The sequence below is a fragment of the Rattus norvegicus genome, chromosome X (genome assembly GCF_021556685.1).
Source record: "Rattus norvegicus strain SHRSP/BbbUtx chromosome X, alternate assembly SHRSP_T2T, whole genome shotgun sequence".
NCBI classification, from domain to species: Eukaryota; Metazoa; Chordata; class Mammalia; order Rodentia; family Muridae; genus Rattus; species Rattus norvegicus.
In genome coordinates, this window is record NC_141554.1 from 16633520 (window position 1) to 16656475 (window position 22956).

The 22956-nt window shown below is 44.4% G+C and overlaps 2 protein-coding genes across 10 annotated transcripts; one reads left to right on the plus strand and one right to left on the minus strand.

Moving 5' to 3' along the window:
- The first annotated feature begins 1188 nt into the window (after positions 1-1188).
- Cxhxorf38 (similar to human chromosome X open reading frame 38) lies at positions 1189-22316 on the plus strand. 9 transcript variants are annotated; one of them, XR_015646291.1, is made up of 8 exons: positions 1189-1428; positions 1586-1720; positions 6019-6138; positions 8193-8342; positions 9622-9801; positions 12692-12854; positions 14381-14610; positions 21946-22316. XR_015646291.1 is itself a non-coding variant. In NM_001126286.2 (7 exon segments), coding segments are annotated over 6 exon segments (963 nt in total). In that variant the 5' UTR covers positions 1201-1212; the 3' UTR covers position 12854; positions 21946-22316.
- Mpc1l (mitochondrial pyruvate carrier 1-like) lies at positions 17672-18542 on the minus strand. Its single transcript, NM_001109365.1, is given in 1 exon segment — positions 17672-18542. A coding segment is annotated over 1 exon segment (360 nt). The 5' UTR covers positions 18188-18542; the 3' UTR covers positions 17672-17827.
- Positions 22317-22956: the final 640 nt, after the last annotated feature.

Genomic DNA, 22956 nt, shown 5'->3' on the forward strand with positions numbered 1-22956 from the left:
ATTTGCTTTGAATGGGTCTAATGTTGAGGTTACTAAGACAAACTTAAGAGCCTGCCTGCAGTGTAATTTAAGTCTCCAGATTGTCGCATCTGGTCTTATTTTTTATAAATTGTCCCCACTTCTGACTGGCCAGTGGTTTGATAAAATGTCCAATGATGTAAATGGTGGATGAAAGGGCATATGTGGGTCTTTCATTCTAAGTGTTCCCATGTGTATAAATGCTCCTCACCATACTGTGAGGTAAGTATTAATAACCTCCTCTTACAAATGATAAACAGGTGCAAAGAAGTAAATAATGTCTTAGATTAAAATTAGGATCAGCCAAAATCAAACCACAGACACTTGACAGTTTGAACCCAGAGCTAGTAATCCTTAACATTGCCTGTGCTGTGTGAACCATACAGTCTTGGCAAGGTTTCTCTGTTTACAGTGTTCCTTCAGGGTCGTTCGATTACATACCACTTCGACATGTTTTTCAAGTTCAAAAAACTCACAAAAGGCATATAAAACATGCCGTTTTCTCCCTTGACGTTGACAATCAAATTCATTCTGATCTCTGTAGCATATGACTGCCCTGTGCTGCTGAAATAACTTTTCTGAAGGCTTCAGCTTCTGGCTGTACAGTCCTCCCTCCAAATCCAGGAAATACGTTCTCCTTGCTTCTGCCAGGTGGTCCAATTCCAGTGTTTCTGGCCCTACTGTCACTTTAGCATATGTAGCTGGCACACAACACAATGAACCCACGCTGCAGGTGGAGGGCACGCATGTTATTGATGTCCTGAATTTGCTATTCTATATTCCTAAACTTTGTTTAGGAACGAGTTGATTTTGTAGAATTGGCACAATGCAAGGAACATAAATAATTAAAGAAACATGCCTTGAGTATTCCTCCATCTTTACAATAAAAAAGGTCAACACATTAGGAGGGAATCAGGTTGGTTAGACGGTTGACAGGGTATTTGGGGAATGAAAATGAAAGCTTAAAGGACTAGTCTCCATGGCCACAAACCAAGATGGTTCCTTTAAGCGAGGGTGGAGTTGTGGCTTCCTGGAGCGGAAACCAATGCTAACCTCTTGCTTCTGAAGTGTACGCCGCCGCCCCAGTGATGCTAAACGCTGGACGTTTGCTGGGTTGGGCTACGCCTGCGCTGTACAGGAGCATCCCAGGGTGCTATGCGCCCTTACCACAGGCCCCGCCTTCAGGAGTAAGACATGGTGCTGTCGGAGCTAGCAGCGCGCCTCAATTGCGCCGAATACAAAAACTGGGTGAAGGCAGGACAGTGCCTTCTGTTGCTACGCAGCTGTCTGCAGGGTTTTGTAAACCGCGAAGTGCTCTCCTTTCATCGTGGACTGCTGATCGCAGTCCCTGGCCTTGGTCCCCAGGCCACCTGCCGCGGCGGTTCACGGTGCAGCCCGCGCGCTCGCCAGGTGAGCTGCTTGCCCTTGACTTGAGCACACATCCACAGCTTGGCTCCGTGTGCTTGCTGTGTTTTTCCTTTGCGGGGGGCTGCTTACCACTCCCAGGAGGGTGTTCCTTTTTGCTGCCCTGCCCATCCCGGCCCCTCCTCACCTCTGCCCCCTGTAGTTTCAGCCTCATTGTCAGGTATGCACAGATTGGAAACGCGAGATCTTGCGGCATCACATCAACAGAAATGGAGACGTGCACTGGGGAAATTGCAGGCCTGGCCTCTGGCCAGTGGACCCTTGGGAGGTAGCCAAGGTAAGCACTTGTAGCCTGGAGGAAAGCAGATGAAGTTTTTTTCTGGTGTCCCAGGGAGGAGGGTGGGTTTTGAGTGCAAGCTGGGACTTCAGAAAGTACAGGTATGAGAGGGTTGGTTCTCTGGGGTCTAGTGTCATAGTGGTTAGGGGATATTAGAGTGGACCCATCAAAGCTCAGAAAAATAGAAGTCAATGTTTTTTCGCTTTCTGCAGGCACTTGAGCTTTGCTTCTTCTCAGAAATTATACTAAAGATTCCAATAAGAGATGCTGGGGGAAATGTAGCATGAAGCCAAGTGCAGTGACTCGTGTATTTAAATAATACCACCACTGGAGAGACTGAGGCAGGTTCGCTGCGTGTTTGGGGAAATCCTGGGCTATAAATTGTAGCACCCTGTATTAAAGTAAGGGGAAAAACAATACAGACCTAGGGACAAGGGAGAACAGTTAAGGTGTGCTTTACAGCGAGCTTACTAAAAGGCTTATTTTTGCTGTGAAGTACCAAGAGGATGCCTAGCTAAGGTACAATTTTTTAGAAAGCGGAAATACAAGTTATGAGGTAGGGGTCATTAGGCCTGTGTTTAGATTTTGTTACTGTAACTTAATGCCTAGTCTGATCGGGAATTTGTTTTGATTTCTTCTTGATGTTTCCTGGAAGCCATTTAGTGAGTGGAGGGAGGGGTCGGAAGTAGCTTCCTAATCCAAATTGCCTTTGGAGTTACTTTATGGGCAAGCCCAACGATTGGGAGGTAGAGGGAGCACTTCTTGGACTCTATGTTCCGTCTACCTCTGCCCGCCTCCTCTTCCTCCTCTTCATTTTTGTTTTTTAGATTAAAAAGTGTCAGGCTTAGCTTGGTGATGGCTTCCTGTCATCCAAGCACTTGTGTTAATGTGTGACTGTATGCCACCTGTATTCTGGTGCACACAAAGGCCAGAAGAGGAAGGTGAATGCACTGGAGCTACAGTGACAGGTGCTTGTGGGTCTCCCAGCATGAGAAACTGAACTCGGAAGAACAGGAAATCCTCTTAACCTGTGAAGCCACATCTTCAGCCTCGTCCACTCCCACCACTAATACTGGTTTTTACTGCCACTATTGTGCTGCCAATTTCTTTTACCTAGAGCATATGGGGGAAGACACCCGGAAGAAACAAAACTCCCCTTTTGTGGCTGTCTCTGCTACAGCATTCATAGCTTTGGAGCCCTTCTGAGGCCTGTGCCACCTACTCTTGCCAGCCTTTCACTTTGTTGCTGACCACCTGCAGACCACTTGGTTGAACCTTGTGTATGTATTTTGGCTCTAACTCCATTGTCTCAGTTCCTGGCCTCCCTGGCTTAGCATCCTTGGTGTATTCTACCTCTGCATAGTGATGTGTGCCCAAACCCTGTCTCTGTCCACACACTCTTCCCCAAACACTTGACCCTGCTCCCTGCTTTCACTGCTTCTCAATCCTGGTTAGTCTCCTCCCTTCTGCTTGGCTTTGCAATCATCTTCACTGTTTTCTTTCTCTGAACCTGCTTGGCCCAACTCAGGCACACACAACACCATATGCTTCTACTTGAGCAAAGTAGCTCAGAAGGGAACTCACTGGTTTCACTTCGTTCTTGTTGCTGAGCCCTAATACCTCTCTGTGGGTTTCCGTTCCTGGAGTTTATCTGTTCCTGCCTTGCTTCCCCAAGCTCTTCTTCCCATTTCCCCTCCTTCATCCCAGCTGCTAGCATTACTCATGCTTCATGGAGTTGATGGATGCCCCAAACACAGACTTCCATGTCTTTGTGTTGAACCTATAATTCAACATGTGTGTGTATTACTTCTTTCTGCTACAAACTACCTTCCCACTTGCCCTGTCCTTCCACTTATGTATTGGCTCTCATCCTTTAAATCGTTGTCTGCTTCCTGGATTAATCTCATCACCATACAAATAGCTTTACTATTGTCTTACTTTGTGCTAGCTAGTTGGATGTCAACTTGACATAAGTAAAACCATCTGGAGAGGAGGGAACCCAAATAAAGTAGATGCCTCCACAAGGTCAGACTGGAGGCAAGCCAGTAGGGCATTTCCTTAGTGACTGATATGAGAGGGCCCAGCCTACTGTGGGTGGTGCTGTCCCTGGGCTGGTGGTCCTGAGTTCTATAAGAAGGCAGACTGAGCAAGCCATGAGGAGCAAGCCAGTAAGTAACATCCCTCCATGGCCTCTGCATCAGCTCCTTCCTCTAGGTTCCTGCCCACAGTGATAGTCACTTAAAACTATCTGACTCAAAACCTCTGACTTACATACTTCCAGGGTATATCATAGCTCAGTAGAGCTATATTTATAATCTCTTGAAAAATACTTAGAAAATAAAATTGGGGGGAGAGGTTTTCTCTAAATCCATTCCTTCCTACTGTCTCACCATTTATCTATTAGCCGTCTGTACAGCTACTTAACAGAACTTCAAGAAGACTGGATGCCTGTTAGTCCTTAGTTTCCATGTGTTGTTCTTCAACTCATGCAACCCTGGCTTCTGCCCCTGCATCTGTGACCTCTGTTCTCCAGCCTTCTTCCTTCCAAGGCTGGCAGTGTAACCCAAGACCTTACACATGCTAGGAAAGCACTCTAACACTGAGCTATACCCCCAACCCTGGGTTTATTGAGTCTCTATGTAGCCCAGGTTGGGGGCTCGCGCTCACTCGCGCTCTCTGCCCCCCCCTACTTCTCAACCATTAGGTTTGCAAGTGTGCACTGTAGCTTCACTGTTCTTACCTATCAGGCACGCACCACTCACCACTGGCCACTTGGGTTCAGACACTCCCTGCCTTTGTGGCATCTCCTCCTCCTCCTCTAGCCTTTCTAGCAATGACCTTAGCCTTGCCCTTGTAATTCAGAGCTACTGATGTGCATGGCCAGGTGTTTCCATGCCCCCTTTGCTGCATCTCCTCAGCACTTGGCATTTGTTCTACAGTGGGATTTAGCCACCTGATTCCCAATCAAAGAATATTCTCCTTTTCATGTGCCTGTGTGTGGTTTTGCCACACTGAGGAAGAGAATCCATGATGTTATGTGTGCAGTATAAGTACTCTACCATAGGGGTACATCTCCAGCCTCTCCCTAGAATCATTCTAGTTTCATCTTGCTGCCCTCCGGAATCCTGCCCAGGATTTTTGGGGTGCTTCTCCTATCGACCACTGCAACACATCTTTTCATCTTCTGCCTAGATTCTGGCTGCAGCCACCCATCTGGCCTGCTGCACTGTTTGTGGCTCCTCTGGATAACTATACACACTGAGATGGGTAGACTTTCACATAGGACTTTGATGGCTTTGTTTCCCTGGAGAATATTTGGGGGCTGTTTCTTGGTGTCCGTCTAGTAAACCCTATACTTACTGCAGAGCCAGTGAGGCCCAGCCTGGCCTGCCTGGGTTCAATGCTCCAGCTCCTCAGTGAGGAGATAGTGGGAGGCAAGGGGCTTTCCTAGGTGTTTCTCTGTTATGGTCACTGAGTCAAACATGTTGGTGTGCAGTACTATGAGGAGGCAGCAGAGGCTTCCTGTTAGCTTCTGCTTCTGAAGGAAAGGGAATAATTACAAAAATAGAACTAATATGGCAAAGACAAGTTGTTTGTATTAGCAAGAAGATGTTGGATAGAATCTACTATACACCGGGAAAGTAAAGCTAGGCCAATTCAGAGGCATTGATGGACCGGCTGAGTTTTCCCTTCAACAGCAGCTGAATTGGACTGCTGGTTTTCTTTAATCTCCTTATATCACTTAGCTTCTGTGGCATTCGTAATAGACAAAGGAAGATTGTGACAAACCTGTGTTAGGCTGAGTACACAAAATTCTTTTGACTTATGGGAGGCTCAAGCATGGTGTTCTCCTGCTAAGAGAGCTCAGTCACCTTGACAGTGTCTCCCTGTGCTTACTGCCAGCCTTCGGAGTATCATTATGAGCAGTCCTGGAGAAAGTGTCGGAGCTACTTCTGACTGGCCTGTGTTTGCTTTCAAATAGACCTTTAAGTTAGAGTTTAGGGAGTTTGGAGCCATGTGGGCCTACATATTGAGCTCCAGGATAGCCGGGACAGTAGAGAGAGAGCATGCCTCAAAAAAAAATCAAAACAAAAGGGCAAGAAGGACAGTTTATCAACCCTGTGTAATATTGCAGAGGGATAGTGCCGCCCTGCTTAGCTGTGATAGGACTTTCCTCACTTACACTTCAGAGAATAAGAGAACATTAGTCATCAGTTAGGAAATGGGGAAAGAATTTACCTCTGCAGCACTCAGAGTCTGGGGACACTCAGGTGACCTAGTATCTCCCTTTACTGTAGGCCTTCATGCCCCGAGGACTGGCAGACAAACGAGGGCCTGAGGAATGTGATGCGGTTGCTCTTTTAAGTCTCATCAATTCCTGTGATCACTTTGTGGTTGACCGGAAGAAGGTCACAGAGGTAAGAGCTGTCAGATTCAGAGCTGGCCACACACGCAGTCTGTCTGATCAACACTAGGAAGACTATAACAACCTCCTCTGATAATAAGCCAGCCACGCAGGTAGAGCTTAGCAGCAATCAAACACTCGATCCCAAAGTCGGCATCACTAAGCAGCTCATGGACCTCATTTCATGTGTACCCTGTATGTCCAAGAATCTGAATGTGACTTTGATCAAGCAATAACCCTACACTTCTAGAATTACTTTCCTGACAGTGTGTTACTATGCTGTCTTATTCACTATTCATTGCTGTGAAGAGACACCATGACCAAGGCAACTCTTAGAAAGGACAACATTTAACTGGGGCTGGCTTACAGTTCTGAGGATTAGTCCATTATCATCATGGCAGGAAGGAAGCATGGCAGGGTGCAGGCAGGCATGGTGATGCAGAAGGAACTGTGAGTTCTGCATCTGGATTGGCAGGCAGCAAGAAGAGAGAAACTTTGGGCTTAGAATGGACTTTTAGAAACATCAAAGCCCACTCCAGTGACCCACTTCCTCCAAGACCATACCTAACACCACACCCTATGAGCCTATAGGGAGGGGGCATTCTTATTCCAAACTGTTGGCCATTCGAGTAGATGGAACTCAGATTTATCTTTTCTGCCATAAACAAAAGTAAAGAAATTTTCTGGATAAAATAGGTCTGAGGTCTTAGGGAGATGGATTAGGCAGTAAAGTGGTTGCTAAGCAAGCATGAAGATCTAATTTCAGTTCCCGAGTACCCATGTAAATGCTGGGTGTGGAAATGTATGTCTAACCCCAGTACTGGGCCAGGAACAGAGGCAATAGTATCTTGGGGCCTTCCCGGGCAGCTAGTCCTTAAAATTAGAACACTCCCAAGTTCACTGAGAGACCCTGTCTCAGAGTAAAGGTGAAAAGGTATGGGGTGTGTGTGTGTGTGTGTGTGTGTGTGTGCGTGCGCGCGCGCGCGCGTGCATGCATGTGTGCGTGTTTTAAAAGGACCTGGAGAGGAAAGGCTCTATTCAGCTTACATTTTTTCCAGCATGGTCCATTGTTAAACAAAGTCAGGGCAGGAACGTAGGAGCACTGTTTCTCATGCCTTGCTCACCCTGCTGTTTATACAGTGCAGGATGATAGAGCTTTTCCTCATTGAACCACCTCACCAGGTCTTGCCTACTTACTTCAAAACAATTTCCAAATTTCTAGTCATTTAATCTGAATTTCCATCTTCTTTGGGAAAAAACGAAGAAGACCTGGCGGCACTGGGTTCATAAAGCTCCTACAGCAAAAGCAATGAGCTGCTGCTTTAGATGGGACACACATTCTCCAGTTCATGCCGGTCCCTTCTGCCTTCATCTTTCTACCTGCATAGAAACCAGATTCACGAGGGCTATCATCCGAGCCTTTCAGTTTGGGATCCACAGGGACTTCATGGCGTGGCAGGTGCGCTCTGAGCAGGCAGAAAATAAGTCACGGTCTGACGTACAGGCTAGCCAGTTTCATTTTCCTCTATGCTGTTTTAAGTACAAGCCAGGTCATGCAGTGGTCTCATGAAAGATCTGGATACCAGACCACACTGGTCACTTTTGTAATTTAGTAAAGTATTTCTGTCCAGAAATACATGGTCCTAGTTTACCCTATTCACTTACAAGGCTTTTAAAAAATGTTGATTATGTCCAGTTTGTTATTACTTTTTCTTACATTATACACCCGTGGAGGTCAGAGAACAAGTTGAAGGAGTTGGTTTTCTTCTTCTGTATGGGTTACTTTTCTATTGCTATAGTCAAGGCAACATATGAAGGGAAGGTGTAATTGGGCTTCCAGTTTCAGAGGGAAAGTCTGCCGTGGTAGAGCAAAGGCTTGGCAGCAGGACAGCTGAGTGAGTACATGTGCTGCACGCAGGAGGAAGAGAGCACACTCGGGATGGCATGGGTCCTTTGAAAAACTAAGGCCTGACCCCTGTGAAGCACCTCCTCCAACAATGCCGCACGCTCCTATTTTTTCCAAACAAGTCTGGATTCGGAAGGCTCTTGTCTTTGTTTTTTCTGTAGGTAATTAAATGTCGAAACGAGATAATGCACTCTTCAGAGATGAAAGTTTCATCTACTTGGCTTCGAGATTTTCAGATAAAGATCCAAAATTTTCTCTACGAATTCAAGAATATTCCAGAGATTGTTGCAGTATATTCCAGAATAGAACAGGTAAAAACTTCATAGATTTATTTGGGTTTTCTTGAGACAAGATCTTACTGTTAGCCCTGCCTTCCCTGTAACTCTGTATGTAGACCACACTGTCCACAAATGTGTCTGCAGCAGTCCGCCTCTATGTAACTAACGAGTACTGGGGTCATAGGCATACACCATCCTGCCCATCCGAAACTGTAGTTAACAGTTCTAGTATACAAAACTTGATTCAAAAACGTCCATAGTCATTCATTTAGAATTTGATGTTAGTGGTACATGTAAATCCCAGCACTTGGGAGGTTGGGGCAGCCTATATTATGTACTGAATTCAAAGCCAGCCTCTACGGTATATTAAATTCCTAGGAAGCCTGGGCTACATCCTGAGACCCTTTCTCAAACAGAAGAAACCCAAATTTGATGCTTATTTTAACCAAAATGCATTTCTGTATTAACTGATGTGATGCCGATGATAGCACACACACTGGTCCTCTTGAATGATAGGCAAGTGCTCTACACTCCTAGTCTATTCTATTACGAGTCGGAGGGCCTTCTTGGGGAAGAACCTAGGGCTGGGCCTCACTGAACTATAGCCCCAGCTCCAAGCTAAGTTTTATAATGCGAACAAAGGGAAAAAAACTGATAGACAATCAGAAAGTAAAAACTTTCTAATGGTATTTTGCTATAAATTCTTTGAGTAATGCAGTAGAATTTCTTTTCTGCTAAAGTAGTTCATTTATGTTATGTGTATGTAGGTATGCCCATGTGGGCACCAGTACACGCGCACACACACACACACACACACACACACACACACACACACACAGAGAGAGAGAGAGAGAGAGCGCGAGAGAGCGCGCGAGAGAGCGCGCGCGCGCGAGAGAGATATGTGTGCATTTCACAGTGTACATGTGGAGACTAGAGGACAACTCTTCAGAGTCTGTTCTTTTACCTTATGAGATCTTATGAGATGCAGGAGTGGAACGCGGGTCCTCAGGCCTGCACTCAAATCCAAGCCTTCTGCTAATAGAGTGCAAGTGGCTGGGGGTGTTGCTGGGTTGTACATTAGTTATCATAATTTAGTGTCTGAGTTCCGTTACCAACACTGCAAACAGTGACATATCTAGGGAATGACGTTTTAATGTACAGGTGACTCCAGAAGAAGTCATGAGGAGTAAAGTGACTATAACCAAAGTACATTGTGTGTATATGAAACTCTCAAGGAATTGATTAAAAAAATAGTTTAAAACATGAACTTTAAAACGTAGTTTGTTGATGGATTTGTGTGGTTACCCCACAGCTGTTGACATCTGACTGGGCTGTTCACATCCCTGAGGAAGATGAACGAGATGGGTGTGAATTTGAAACAGAAAGTTACTTGAGTGTGAGCCAAATCCATGAAATCGAAATAGAACTGCTGAAGGAAAAACTGCAAGAGATGTATCTTCAAGCAGCAGCAGAAGAGGTGTTGTCAGAAGAGGTACGAGAATGAAGTGTGGGAAGGAAAGAGGTGGTGGTGGCAGCTTGATGTGACACTTTCTATAGCTGTGATAAACACAACTTGGGGAGGCAAGGGTTGACTTCAGCTTACAACATAGGTTACTCCATCTCTGAGGGAAATCAAGGAAGGAACTTGGAGGCAAGGACTGATACAGAAGCCATAGAAGGGTGCTGTACTGCCTTGCTCCTCATAGCTTGTTCCGCATGCTTTCTAATACAACTCGGGCCCACATGGAGTTCCCCCATCCATCCTTAGTTAAGAAAATGCCCCACAGGCTCGCCCACTGACCAATCTGGTGAGAACATTTTCTTAATTGTGTTTCTGTCTTCCAAAATGACTCTAGCGTGGGTTGACATAAAATTCTAGCCTGGACAGACACCAAGAGCAAGGTTTCTGATTAAATCAAGTGTTGTCTAGAAGTATGTATTATTTTAATACTTAACTGGTCATACATTTTAATGAGTATGTTCACTTAGCAAATAAATGCTTGAGGACCTAATAGGTGCTGGCATAAGAGCTCCAGCAGAATTTGGATCTGGAATTTGTATCATCTGCCATAAGGGGAACCCTCCCCACAAAAACAGAAAAGAAGCTATAACTCAAGGATTTAGTGAGAACTCAGTGGTTGGCCTGGATCGAAGGATGCTCTCAACAAAGGTGTAAAGTGCTAGTTAGTTTGTGCTCACCAGTGACCGGCAATGAAGATGTTCTGGGATAAGACCAGTGCAGATACTCTCATACTTACCACTCTGAGTTTCCTCGTACTGGCTAAAATATTGAAAAGGATGTTGTTGGGAGACTTAAATCAGTAGAACTGCTGTACATAGCATTTCTGGCTAACTACTAAAATTAAGACAGATTTCACTCAATCAGAGTTAAAGTTGCTTTCTATTCTATAAACAGAAATGTCATTCATATGGGCCGTGTGTGTGTGTGTGTGTGTGTGTGTGTGTGTGTGTGTGTGTGTGTGTGTGTGTGTGTGTGTGTGTGTTGGGACATGGTTACTTGTCCCAACAAAAGGTTCAGAATGTATTGAAAATGGACTTCCGTAATTGGAGTATTATTCAGCCATTTAAAATCAAGCTTATGGGACTAGAAAGGTGACTTGATACTGGCTGCTGTTGAGAGAACCCAGGTTTGGTTCCCAGCACTCACATGATGGCTTATGGCCATTTACATCTCCAGTTTCAGGGGGATCTGATGTCCTCTTCTGGTCTCTGCAGGCGTCTCACTCACTTTCTCTCTCACACACACACATAAGATAATGAGACTTGAGGCAAGAGAATCCTATGTTAAAGGCACGTCTGAAGGAAATAACAGGAGCTTCACTTTCTTTTTTTAACTGGTTGGTGGTGGTACAAGCCTTTAATCCCAGCACTCAGGAGGCAGAGACAGGTAATATCTGAGTTCAAGGCCAGGTGGTCTACAGAGTGAGTTCCAGGATAGCAAAGACTACACAGAGAAACCCTGTATTGAATATACATGTGTAAAAGGTCTTGACCTCTTTGCTAGTAGTAAATTCAGAGGGGCGGGGAGGAAAGGGAGAGGAAGTGGGTGCCTGTAGTTAATGTAACCCCTGGTGATCTTAGTAAGCTCCTGTGGATAGCCCCAATCAGGCAGTCATACAGATGGCCCTGATTAAACTCAGTGGGTTCCAGAATAAAGCCAGAAGTCCTGAATCTAGGAAAGGGACAGTTAGGGAGGAGTGAGAGGACAAGAGGGGTAAAGACTGGTAGGGAGAAAGCAGAACACTTTGTACATACACTCTGTGATTTAAAAAATGTGTACACACAAACACATGGCATATTTTTAGAAGAAATTGGATCATTTGTTATGCTCACATTTAAAGGAGAGAATGGAATAACTAGGGTCAGATCTAAAAGACTTTTTAACCTCATACCCTGTTGACTTGGAATTTTGGTATATGTACTGTTTTATAGATTTATCTTCTATCAGTAATATTTATATAGTCACAAACTCTCAAAAATACAAGATGAACACTTCCCATATAAATTCTAGTTTTGAAGCAAACAAACAACCCCTTATGTGGCTGCTGTTTCTGTGATCATATTTGGTTTGAGGGAGAGTGCTTTTTTATTTTGTCTTATTTATTTTTTGGTGCAGGCTTACAATTTGTGGACGTCTTCATCCCTCAGCTTTCCAAGTGCTGTCTTTAACAGGCATGAAAACCATGCCTGACTAAGTGTACTTTTTGTGTGTATGTGTGTGTGCAGTAGGTTTTGTTTGTTTGTTTTGAAACAAGATTTCTGGCTGGCCTGCAGCTCACTATGGGGATGAAGATGGACAGAAAATTTCAGAGATTCACCTGCCTCTGCATTCCCAGTGCTGGGACAAGGGTTTGGGCCACACACACATGGGATGAGTGTGCCTTGTTTTAAAGAATTTGTTTGCTTTTTTTTTAAAGGACTGTTTTATGTATGTGAGTACACTGTTCCCTGTCTTCAGACACACCAGGAAAGGGCATCGGATCCCATTACAGATGGTTGTGAGCCACCATGTAGTTGCTGGGAATTGAACTCAAGACCTCTGAAGAGCAGCCAGTGCTCTTAACCACTGAGCCATCTCTCCAGTCTGAATTTGTTTGCTTTTAATTTGCAAACCTAACCTATGTGTTACTGGATACTTGGGTGTAGTCAGGGTTTCTGTCTTGTGGTAAATGTATAGATGGAGCAGGTGTTTTAGGGGATGAGCGAAGCTGGACGCCAATACCTTGCACGTGCCAAGTGTGCTCCTACTGCTGAGCTATACCTGCAGTCCTGGAACCAACCTTGAAATTACTGTTTCATTTGAACTGAATTTTGTTCTGATAATTATCCTAAGCAGCATTTTGTACACTTTGTTCTTACAGATCTCAAATCAACTGGATGTAGTGAAAGGGTTTCTGCAAAGCAACACAGATCTTAGAAATGCCCTTACAGAAGTCTTGCAGAAACTAGACAGCCTCCATCTACAGCATCAAAAACAAATTTCAAAGGATGCAGGGAGTCAGACACCTGAAAGGAAGACTTGAGGTGAGTGAAGGTCCTGAATGTTAAAGAGGGACACAGTACCTCATCCCTTTGATGTCTGACTTCTAAGATGAACCAGCAGTCTCATCTGCTCTTCCCCAAGCCCTTACTATTAGAAAAGAGGGTTAGGTATGGAGGTACATACCTTTAATCTTGGCATCTGGGATGCAGAGACAGGTTGATCTCTGTGAATTCAAGGCCAGTCTGGTCTACAAAGTGAGATCCAGGCTAGCCAAGACTATACATAAACAAACATACAGACCTTTTCAAAAGAAGGCCAGGTGCCCGTTCTGTCATTAATGGCTCACAGACCTGTGAAACCTCAATATTCTATAGCAAGGTCAGCCACATATCCCTGAAATCAGGGTCTGGTATTAGGTGGTCAAAAAGATTCCATTTTCAAACGATGCCAGGGATGCCCAGATTTTACTGTAGCATTAATTGTGCTTGGCTAGTATTAATTAGAAAGCTGATTAACATAGATCTATTTTGTTTTTCTCCCAAATAATAAAAATGAAAATATTCTCTTTTATTTTACATTGTCCTTCGACAACATTCAGGCATGTTTTGTGAAAGTTGTTCTGGCTTCCAGATCAGGCATCCATCCTTCTCTGTGCAAAAATGAAACATTTCCAAAGCACAGGAGGTTGTCCTGGCCTTTCAGTAATGTAGCAGAGATACTTTTTCATATTCATCAACTTGGAATTATGTATTCAGTCAAAAATACTAGTCTTGTGCCGGATTTTGTTATCACCCAGGGACTTTTTGCTATTTCTAAGGAGAGTCTTTTTCTGGTTCTAAACTACAGCTGTTTACATGGTGAGGACTAGATCTGTGAGGGAGTATTCTGCCCCTGGCAGAGGTGTACTGTACCCCCTGCCTCTGCCTGGAAATTTTACTTTGATTGTGCCAAAGAATAGTCTGGGATGTAAGTGTCCAAATAAAAGTTTTAAAATTTGATTTTGCTTGTGAGGCAAAAGGAAAGTGATTGTTTTTTTACCATTTCCTCTGAGTGTGGAACTATTACTATGGGCTAACGTAGCCAGAAACCGTAGGGAAGGAATTACCAGGCTGCTTAGTGGCAGACTAGAAAACAGCTTGACTGAGCTTTGCAGGGGAGGGCTCAGGCCACTGTCCCAGAAGGAGTGTCTGTAAAGGTCAGTTGTTCCTTTGCTGTGGACAAGGCATGAATGAGAAGTAAACCCCAGCAAGGTGAGAAGGCTTGTGCCTGTAACCTCAAGTACTTATAAGACTGAGTAGGAGGAGCCCAAGTTCTAGGCCAGCCAGGGCAACTTGGGCAACTCCTATTTCAAAAATCATAAAGAGGTGGAGGTGTGGCACGGTTGTAGAACATTTTCTTCCTACATCAGGTCCTGGAGTCAGTCCTCAGCTCCCTATCCCCAAAGACCAAGTAAACTGTGAATGCTTCCATCATTCTTAGCAGTAGTCAAACAGCGTACTCTTTCAACGTACTCATAGATTCATTCCCAACTCCTCTTTCTTTTCTGTATTCCTGAACTGTATGGAAGCCTTGTACTGTTGGATGCAGTGTTCTATGGGAGTCAGATTCACTTCCACCTCTCCGTCCATCTGCTCATTCCCAAGGTCTGTGACATCAGACTGCCTCATGTCACCTCTGGACAGAATGTTGCTGTGTTCCCAGAACTACCCAGAAGAAACGCTTCATACCAAGGCTCAGGAAAGATGAATTCACTGTCTCAGCTGACTAGCTGACTGCCCAGCAGGGACCGTCCAGAGAGTGGGTAGCAGTAGAGACTAGATTGGCATGTATTCTGACTTTCTAATCCACATGGATGCAAATGTGCTTACAGCTTGCTGTGTAGTTTTCAGTCTTCCGTTTTCTTTTTTTTTTTTTTTAAGATTTATTTATTTTATTCTATATGTACACTGTAGCTGTCTTCAGACACACCAGCAGAGGCCATCAGATCTCTTTACAGATGGTCGTGAGCCACCATGTGGTTGCTGGGAATTGAACTCAGGACCTCTGGAAGAGCAGTCAGTGCTCTTAACCGCTGAGCCATCTCTCCAGCCCCAGTCTTCCGTTTTCTTCCTCCCTTCATTTGTGAAGGTCCTCGAGAAGACGTCAAGAGTAAAGCAAGATTTTGCATTTTTTTTTGCAAGTTTGTCAAAGAAAATCAATTCCCTTCCCTACAAAGACCTGTTTTCTAACTGTAGGAAGTTTAAGATCTAGACCTTTCCTTTTACACCTGTGTCTAGTTAGTTTGTCCTTATCAATTCAGCACATACCAAGTCTCAGCCCTGTGCCAGACACTGATTAGATACCAGTGTAAGGAGTAGATGTGGTGTATACAGAGGTCTCAGCCTGTCAGCATCTCTGCCGCGGAACTGTGCATCTAGGTGAGGGCATGTCCGGATGGATGATTACCACAGCATTGACACCCAGCCACCAGTAGAGGACCTACTAAGTAAGGGCAAACCATCTGTACTCTGCCCCATAATTATGATCCCATACTGAAATGCAGTCATGTGAACTACCTATAAAGCATCTAAAGTAAAGAAATGGTTTGAGAGGGTGGAGTGAAGCTCAGTGGTGGGGTACTTGCTTGCCCAGCGTGTACAGTGCCACTGCCAAAGCAAGTAAATAGAAAAGCAAAGTGTTTAATAATACCTAGCACGCTGTAGTGGTGTTTGTGGTCTATAATAACCGAGGTCTGCAAAGGTATGGTTTGTTTTCCAAGTCATTCTTCTGTGTTATATCTCTGAGAAGAATTGTGGCTATGGGGAGTAGTCAGAAGGAATTTAGCTTTTCTGTTTTGTATAGTCTCTTTTAAAATAAGCATGCATCCATGTATATTGAAAATGTATTACTGTTTTTAATTTCAAAACAAAATACATGAGCAATATATACCAAATTGTATGCCTTTTGTGTCAAATTTCATGGATTTTGCTGTGGCCTCCATTTTGTAGCTCCACCTTGAGGGCTCCTTTTGAATCCTAGCACCAGGGGAGGAAACCCTTCTACTAAGGCTGCCTTCATCTCCCTGTGGAGTGCTTTCTCTTCATCCAGAAGTGTGGTTTATACTCAGTCTCTCCCTGGGACACAGGCTTGATAATTTGAAAGAATTTATAGAGAAGAATGGCTAAATCCTAGTTGCAAAGATAAGGAAATTATCAGAGATGCCCTCCTTTTCCTTTAGTAGGTTACTTAGAAACTTACCTGCTCTGGGAAGCATTCACTCAGCAGTGGCCTTTATTAAAATATATTCAAATTATAAAATAACTTTGAGACAGCCTAAATATTAATTTATACTCATGTGATACTCAGTGAAGTGAAAAAACCCTTTAATGTTTTAATAAAAATCTTAATATAGTTCACTTGGCTGAGCACTTTATGCTAGCTCTTTGCAAGGTGAGTCTCTCTTACTTTATTCTGGCTGTCAGAGAAGCAGGGCGGTTTATATTTCAGAGCCTTGTGGGGCAGGCCAGCCTCCACAGGTGATCCCTAGTGATCCTTGCCTTCTGGCATTCCACCGTCATCCAGCATCAGGATTACTGTGTGAACACTGCAAAAATAATGACACATCACTTTATGATTAAGCTTCAGCACAGTAAGACGTTCATCTTCCATCCAGTGCAATCACCATGATGGGGGGGAGCCATGCTGTCTCTTTTGGAGACTGCTACAGGAAAACATGGGGCTGAAGCCTCCCAGAAACACCCATGAACCTGGAAATAGATCTTCCAGCCAGAGACCACACAAACTATGAAAGTGTTTGTTGTTCTAAGCTGTTAAGTTATGGGGCGGCTGGTTATATTGTGGCAGGCAGCTAATATACTGTCCTATAATTTGTGCCCTGCTCTCCACCCTCTTATTCAGAATGTGAAAGGGACTTCCCACAAATAAAACTAATGCCTGGATGCTGCAGAAGGTGAGCCAAGAGCAGACAGCTTCAGAACCTTTCAGAAGGGATTTTAAGACCTTTGCATTCATAAACTTGATCAGAAGCAGGTTCAGCACTTCTAAATATGTGTATTGGGTCCCCAAGAAACCGCATGGGCTTTCAGCAGAATTCTAGGCAAGGCACCCCCAGATGTCAACTTGTCCTAGCTATAATCTTACCTCATAATTTCAGTCTTCCCTTCTTACAAGTTCTCTGGTTTATTACATCATTGGCACCCAGAGAATTCCTAGAGGATACTCTGAGCCACTGCTGCTGACCGGTGACCCTCACCCCCCCACCCCATCCCTAGCTAGTTATCACCCCTGGGGCAGGGCTTAGCAACTGCACAAACTCCTGTAATTTTCCACTTTAAAGAGTAAAGGGAAAGCATTATAATTTGGGCATGTTTACCTAGAACTTTCTGAATTGACAGCAACCATTCTGAGCCCAGAAACCATTTTGAGTCCTTTATCCCATCTCCGTGGCAACTTCCATTATTGTTCTAGGTAACCAAGAGACAGTAAACTCTTATTGTAAACTGGAATTTCACTACATTTATTTAAACCCACTTCTACACATTTCCCTCTACAGAAACAGTCCCCAACCCGACCCTCTTTGATGTAGGGATTTGTCACTACCAAATTTTAAGTCACCTGTGACACCAAACACCCTGGGCACCCAAAAGCCTATTCCCTAGAGAGGTTTTTTGGTTGGTTGGGTTTTGTTTTTGTTTTTTAAGCAAAGCTATGAGTAAATAGTTTGATTTTCCTCCTGTTTTCCTCCCACATCTAACCCTGAAGTCTTTTGAAGAGGGAGACCCACCAATCTGCCCTCTCTCTTACCTAGGAAACCTTTCCCCTCCCAGTTCACAAAACAGGCAACACTCAGTATCAATTTGATGCCTTTTTTTTTTTTAATTAACCAAACTGCAGGTTTAAATCGGGTTTGCAAACCAAAGTTTTCCTTGGCTTTTCTTTAGGAGGAGCAGAGTCCAGTGCTTGCAGGCTGCCAAGTCTGGTTCAGGCTCCCCCTCTCACCCCCAAGTCATGAAGCTTATTTGGCTGGAGGTTTGGTGGCTTTGGCCGTGGCTCCGCCACCATAGCGGTGGTTCAGGTAACGGCTCGCCTGGATGCTCTGCGCCAGCACGTTGGTGAAATGGCACGCCATCAGCAGGTAGTTTCGAGGCTGGACTCGGTAGGCAAAGCGCATGAAAGCCATGGAGTAGAAGATGAGGGCGGTCGTCATGCGGCCGCTGATGATGTCCGGAGGCGCCTTCATATCCTTAAAGGCGGCCAGCGGAAGGCCCCAGTTGGCCACAGGGCCCCAGAAGTGGGTGCTGGTTATATAATCCCGAAACTCCTTGGTCTTAATATAATCTCGTGTTTTCCGCATTAGCGCTACTACTGCCGCCATGGTTGCCTCAGTCGGAGAAGTGCCAATGGCCAAGCCACCAACCAACAGTGGAGCGCGGAATGATGACCTCACAGAAGTTCCTGACGCAACAATGGCCAGCAGCTTTATGCTTTTGCGCCTCTGCCATAAAGCACACCAGTTCACGTGCTATTGACGTGAGGCTTTTGGCAAGGAAAGAAGTGGCTTACGGCTGTAGCACATAGGGCTTGTGCACCTGCGCCCCTCTGTATTATCCCTGTGGGAGGAGGGCCTGTATGGAGCCTGTTCCTCTTCCTATACCCAGACCCATGCGCAGTAATGACGCAGCCTGCTGCTTCTCTTCAGTTAATTTATTTCATCCAGCCTTTAGCTCCATTTCTCAGATTATTAATTTGAAGTCAGTGTGCCACTTTACCCCTAAATATTTTAGTATCTGTTTCTTAGGAACAATAGCCACAATACCTTCAGACACACATAAATATTCAGGTCTATTACAGCACTGTTAGCTGATATCCAATATATAGTTGAATGTTAGATGACTATCTTTGTGTTTTCTTCTATCTCATTCTTATAGGACAGACTCACAATCCAGTCGAAACTCATATTTGATTTATTCCTGGAGTTAATCTTTAATCTAGGATAGTTTCCCAGACCCCTCTTTCTGTTGTTTTTCTGTTTGTTTGGTTTGGTTTCTGTTTGTATTTTCTGGCTTGGTGGGGTTGTTTTGGGTTTGTTTATTTGTCTTCTGTATCAATATTATTGAAGAGTCCAGCCCTTAATTTAGATTTGTGGATTTTTTAATAACTCAGTTAGGAAAAAAATATATTTGTAAAACAAGAGAAGCAATACCAAGTTATAGTGTGTCTTTAATGCATCACCAGGGAGATGCTTGGTGTCGCTTTGTTCCATTATTGGTGGTAAGCCGGATACTTGGTTAAGGAGTTGTCTGACAATTTCTCCATTGTAAAGGTTTTTTTTCCTCTTCGTGAATTGAATAATCTCAGACATTTTGATAGTATATGGGCACCCTATTCTCCAACAGCTTTCTATAACAATTTTTTTCTGACATAGTATTTTTATTGATTATTAGGGAATTTCACACAATGCACCTCATGACACTTGTTTCCCATTCCTCCCAGATCCACCTTCCCACCTTTGTGCCTTCTGCCCAAAAATGAAAAAAAAATATGCCTGCCACCCAAAAATAAAAAAAAAATTCACCAAGTCCAATTTGTGTTACCCATATATACTCACTGGAGCATGGTCAAACTCCCAGGGCCCAGCTCCTTCTCTACCCCTAACCCTATCTCCAGCCACCAGAAACTATCACAATTTTTAAGGATCCTCTTCAGTGGCTTCCTTCTAGACTTTTTTTTTGTGAGGGGAGGGTGGAGAGGTGTCACAGAATAGTTTTATGCCTCTCATTCTCAACTATGAGTCTACAGTTATTGTTACCACTGCAAAAGAAGCTTCCTTGTCCTAGGTTAGGGTTAGGGTTAGGGTTAGGGTTAGGGTTAGGGTTAGGGTTAGGACAGCCAGCAGCAACAGGGACCATGGACACCAACATGGCCTCCAGTGACAGTATGGACCACAGACTCTAGCTTGGCTCCTGGCTGTAGCGTGGACCACATACACCAACATGGCGTTCAGCAGCAGCACAGACCATGCATGTCTTTCTAGGAGATCACCACCCTGTCAGCCCTACTTGCAACAATGTGTTCTTGTGTTGCTGCTGCTGCTGCTGCTGCTGCTGCTGCTGCTGCTGCTGCTGCTGCTGCTCTCCCAGATCCATATCTCTTGACTATACACATCTCAGCCATCTTTTCTTCCAATTTCATGAGTGCAGTTTGTAAAAGCATCTTCCCACAAGACCCATCTTTTTTAGTTGTTCCAGTTATACTGTGGGCTCTTCAGACTCCACCTCAGCCTCCAGTCACCCTAGGAGCTTCTGTGGGTCTCTCTGGTTCCCCAGAGCTGTTCTGCAGTCCCTCCAGTACCAGTGGCCATCACCACGTTGAATCAAATCTCCATTACAATTTTTTGATATCTGTTAATGAAAATTCTTTTCTCCGAAGACTTATTTCATGCATGTGTGTGTATATGTGTACACGTGTGCCTGTTGTGTACTGGATCTACAGAGACCAGAGAAGGGTGTCTGATCACCTGGAGTTTGATTTATGGGTTATTGTCAACCAATAGACATGGGTATTTGGGAATTAAACTCAGGACCTCTGGAAGAGTGACAAGCACTTTTAACCACTGAGCCACCTCTCCAGTCCCACTGAAAATGACAAACTTAGAGCTTATTTTCCCAGTGATTTTACTTTAATAAAAATAGCAGTTGCAGGGCTAGAGAGATGCTCAGGGTTCAGGAGCCCTTGCTGTTGCAGAGACTAGGGTTTAATTCCTCACATCTCATAGCTGCTTACAACCATCTGTCACTTTAGTCCCAAGGAATCTGAAGCCCTCTCGTGACCTTCAATGACAAGGCGTAAATATTTTACACACACACACACACACACACACACACACACACACACACACACATATGCAAGAAAAACCAGGAATATTAGGCACCCAGGATTGTCCTTTCAAAGGGAAGGAAATATAAGTTGTTTTCCAGAAGGCTGGGAATCAGAGATGATTACTAGTCTGATGATCTGCATTATCTGTTGGGCCAGGACATACCAAATTCCTACAGTCAGGACCAGAGGTCGCTAATAATCTAAATGGCCCTTCCATATTACCTGTATAATCAAGGGACACCCCAAACTCACAGCCAGGACCAGAGGTTGCGAATAGTCCAGATGACCTCTATGCTATCTTTATGACAGAGACCTGGCCAGATCTTGCCTTCAGCTAGTACAAGTAGCCTATTTCTAGAACCCATCTTGGAAAAAATGGCATGTATTTTGAGTTGAGTTTCAATGTAATTATGCTCCTTTATACACTGCAGATTGTATTACACCAGGAAATCCCAAATTATATTGTGTTCAAATATGCTGGCAATAAACTGTCTGGCATCAAACTCTCTAGGAGTCTCACAAGTCAGCCTGAACCGAGCTTTGCTCCTCCCATTCTCTTTGTGGTTCATTTGCCTGCCTACCGTGACACTGGAAGGGACCCCCTCAGTGTAGCTCTCAGCTGGTTCGTAGATGCAGCTTAAATACATAGCACAGCTAACAGTGAGACGTCCCTGCGCTTGAAAAGCTTCAGTGTACTAGGGTTCTAAACAAACAGAATTGATATGAATATGTAAAAAGGGGACTTATTAGGCTGGCTTACAAGGTGTGATCCAAGTAGTCCCAATATTGGTTATCGCATGATCTGTTGAGAATCTGGTAGTTCTTCGGTCCACAGGGCCGAGTATCTCCTCCTGGAGGATTCCTAAAGAACTGTTGCTCTTTACTCTACATTGGAATCCTCAAGAAATTGGACTTAAACCTGCAGCAACAGGATAGACAAGAATGCCGGTGAGAGTGAGGGCAAACAACATGTTTCCTTCTTCTGTGTCCTTTTCTGTCGGCTCCCACCAGAAGGTGGCCTGTCATGTGACTCAACCAAGCACCAACATGCACGTGACATGTAAGCTCACTATCACCCTTCAAGAGACAAGCAAACACAAAGACCCCTAGCTTAGGTCTGAGGAATGTACCATCATATTCTCAAGTTCTTGCTTACACAGCCTGTAGACTTTTACTTGACATGAATGACCACAAGCCAACACAATTTTCTGGTGAGTCGCAGTACATTCAACTGTTTTTTTTTTTTTCTTACAGGAAACCTGGACTACTCTTGCAGGAAACCTGGACTATTCCTTACATTCTCAAGAAAGCAAACGACACCCCCCTATTTCCCACATATACCCTTTACTTAGATTCACACCAACCTCCATCCCCGCAGAACACACTATGTGACTGAGGATGACCTTGAACTGCTGATCCTTCTGCTTGCACCTCTTGAGAGGTGATATTACATGCCTGGCTCTAAGAGTATTTCTTTTAAACTTTTTGTAGATTCCTTATGAATTTCACATCATGTACCCCAATCCTACTTATCTTCCCTTCCCTTTGTATCTACCATGCACCCTTGCGACCTCTGCCCAACAAAATAAAAAACTAAAATTAAAAAAAAAAAAACATTAAGAAAACCTTGTCATGGAAGCTTTCGTGTGCCACAGTGTGCTCCACAGTTCACTCTTGTCCACATGTGACTTTACTCACAAATGTTCATTGCAGTGAGTCACTGGTCTGGTTTAAGGCCTCTGGCTTCTGCTCTACTATCCATATTGGATCCTCACAGGGCCTCCTCCCATATACCCTGTTGTTGCCCTGTGTCATGGAGATCCTGCAGCTTTGGATCAGCAAGACCTGACCTTTCATGCACTCTAGCAGTTCATCTATAGGGTAGATGTTGTGGTGGGCCAACTCAAGGTCCCGGATCTGGGCCTGGCTGGTAGCTGAATTGGTCTATTAATTGTGATCTTGAAAGTTCAATTGAAGCCTGCGGTTTAATGGAATGTCCCTCTGCTTTCTCGATGCCTACCTCTATGATATGAAAATGTTCATATTGAAAAGTCCGTGCCTGGAGTTGGACATGGTGGCACACATCGTTAATCCCAGCACTTGAGAGGTAGTGACAGATGAAGCTGTGTGAGTTGAGACCTTGGGAGACTGTCTCTAAACTTCATACCTTGGAACTTAACTCCCAAGGTGACAGTTACACGTTGGGCCACTAGGCCTGGTGGTATAATCTAGCCCTTGGGAGGTAGAGGTGGGAAGATGGGGGTA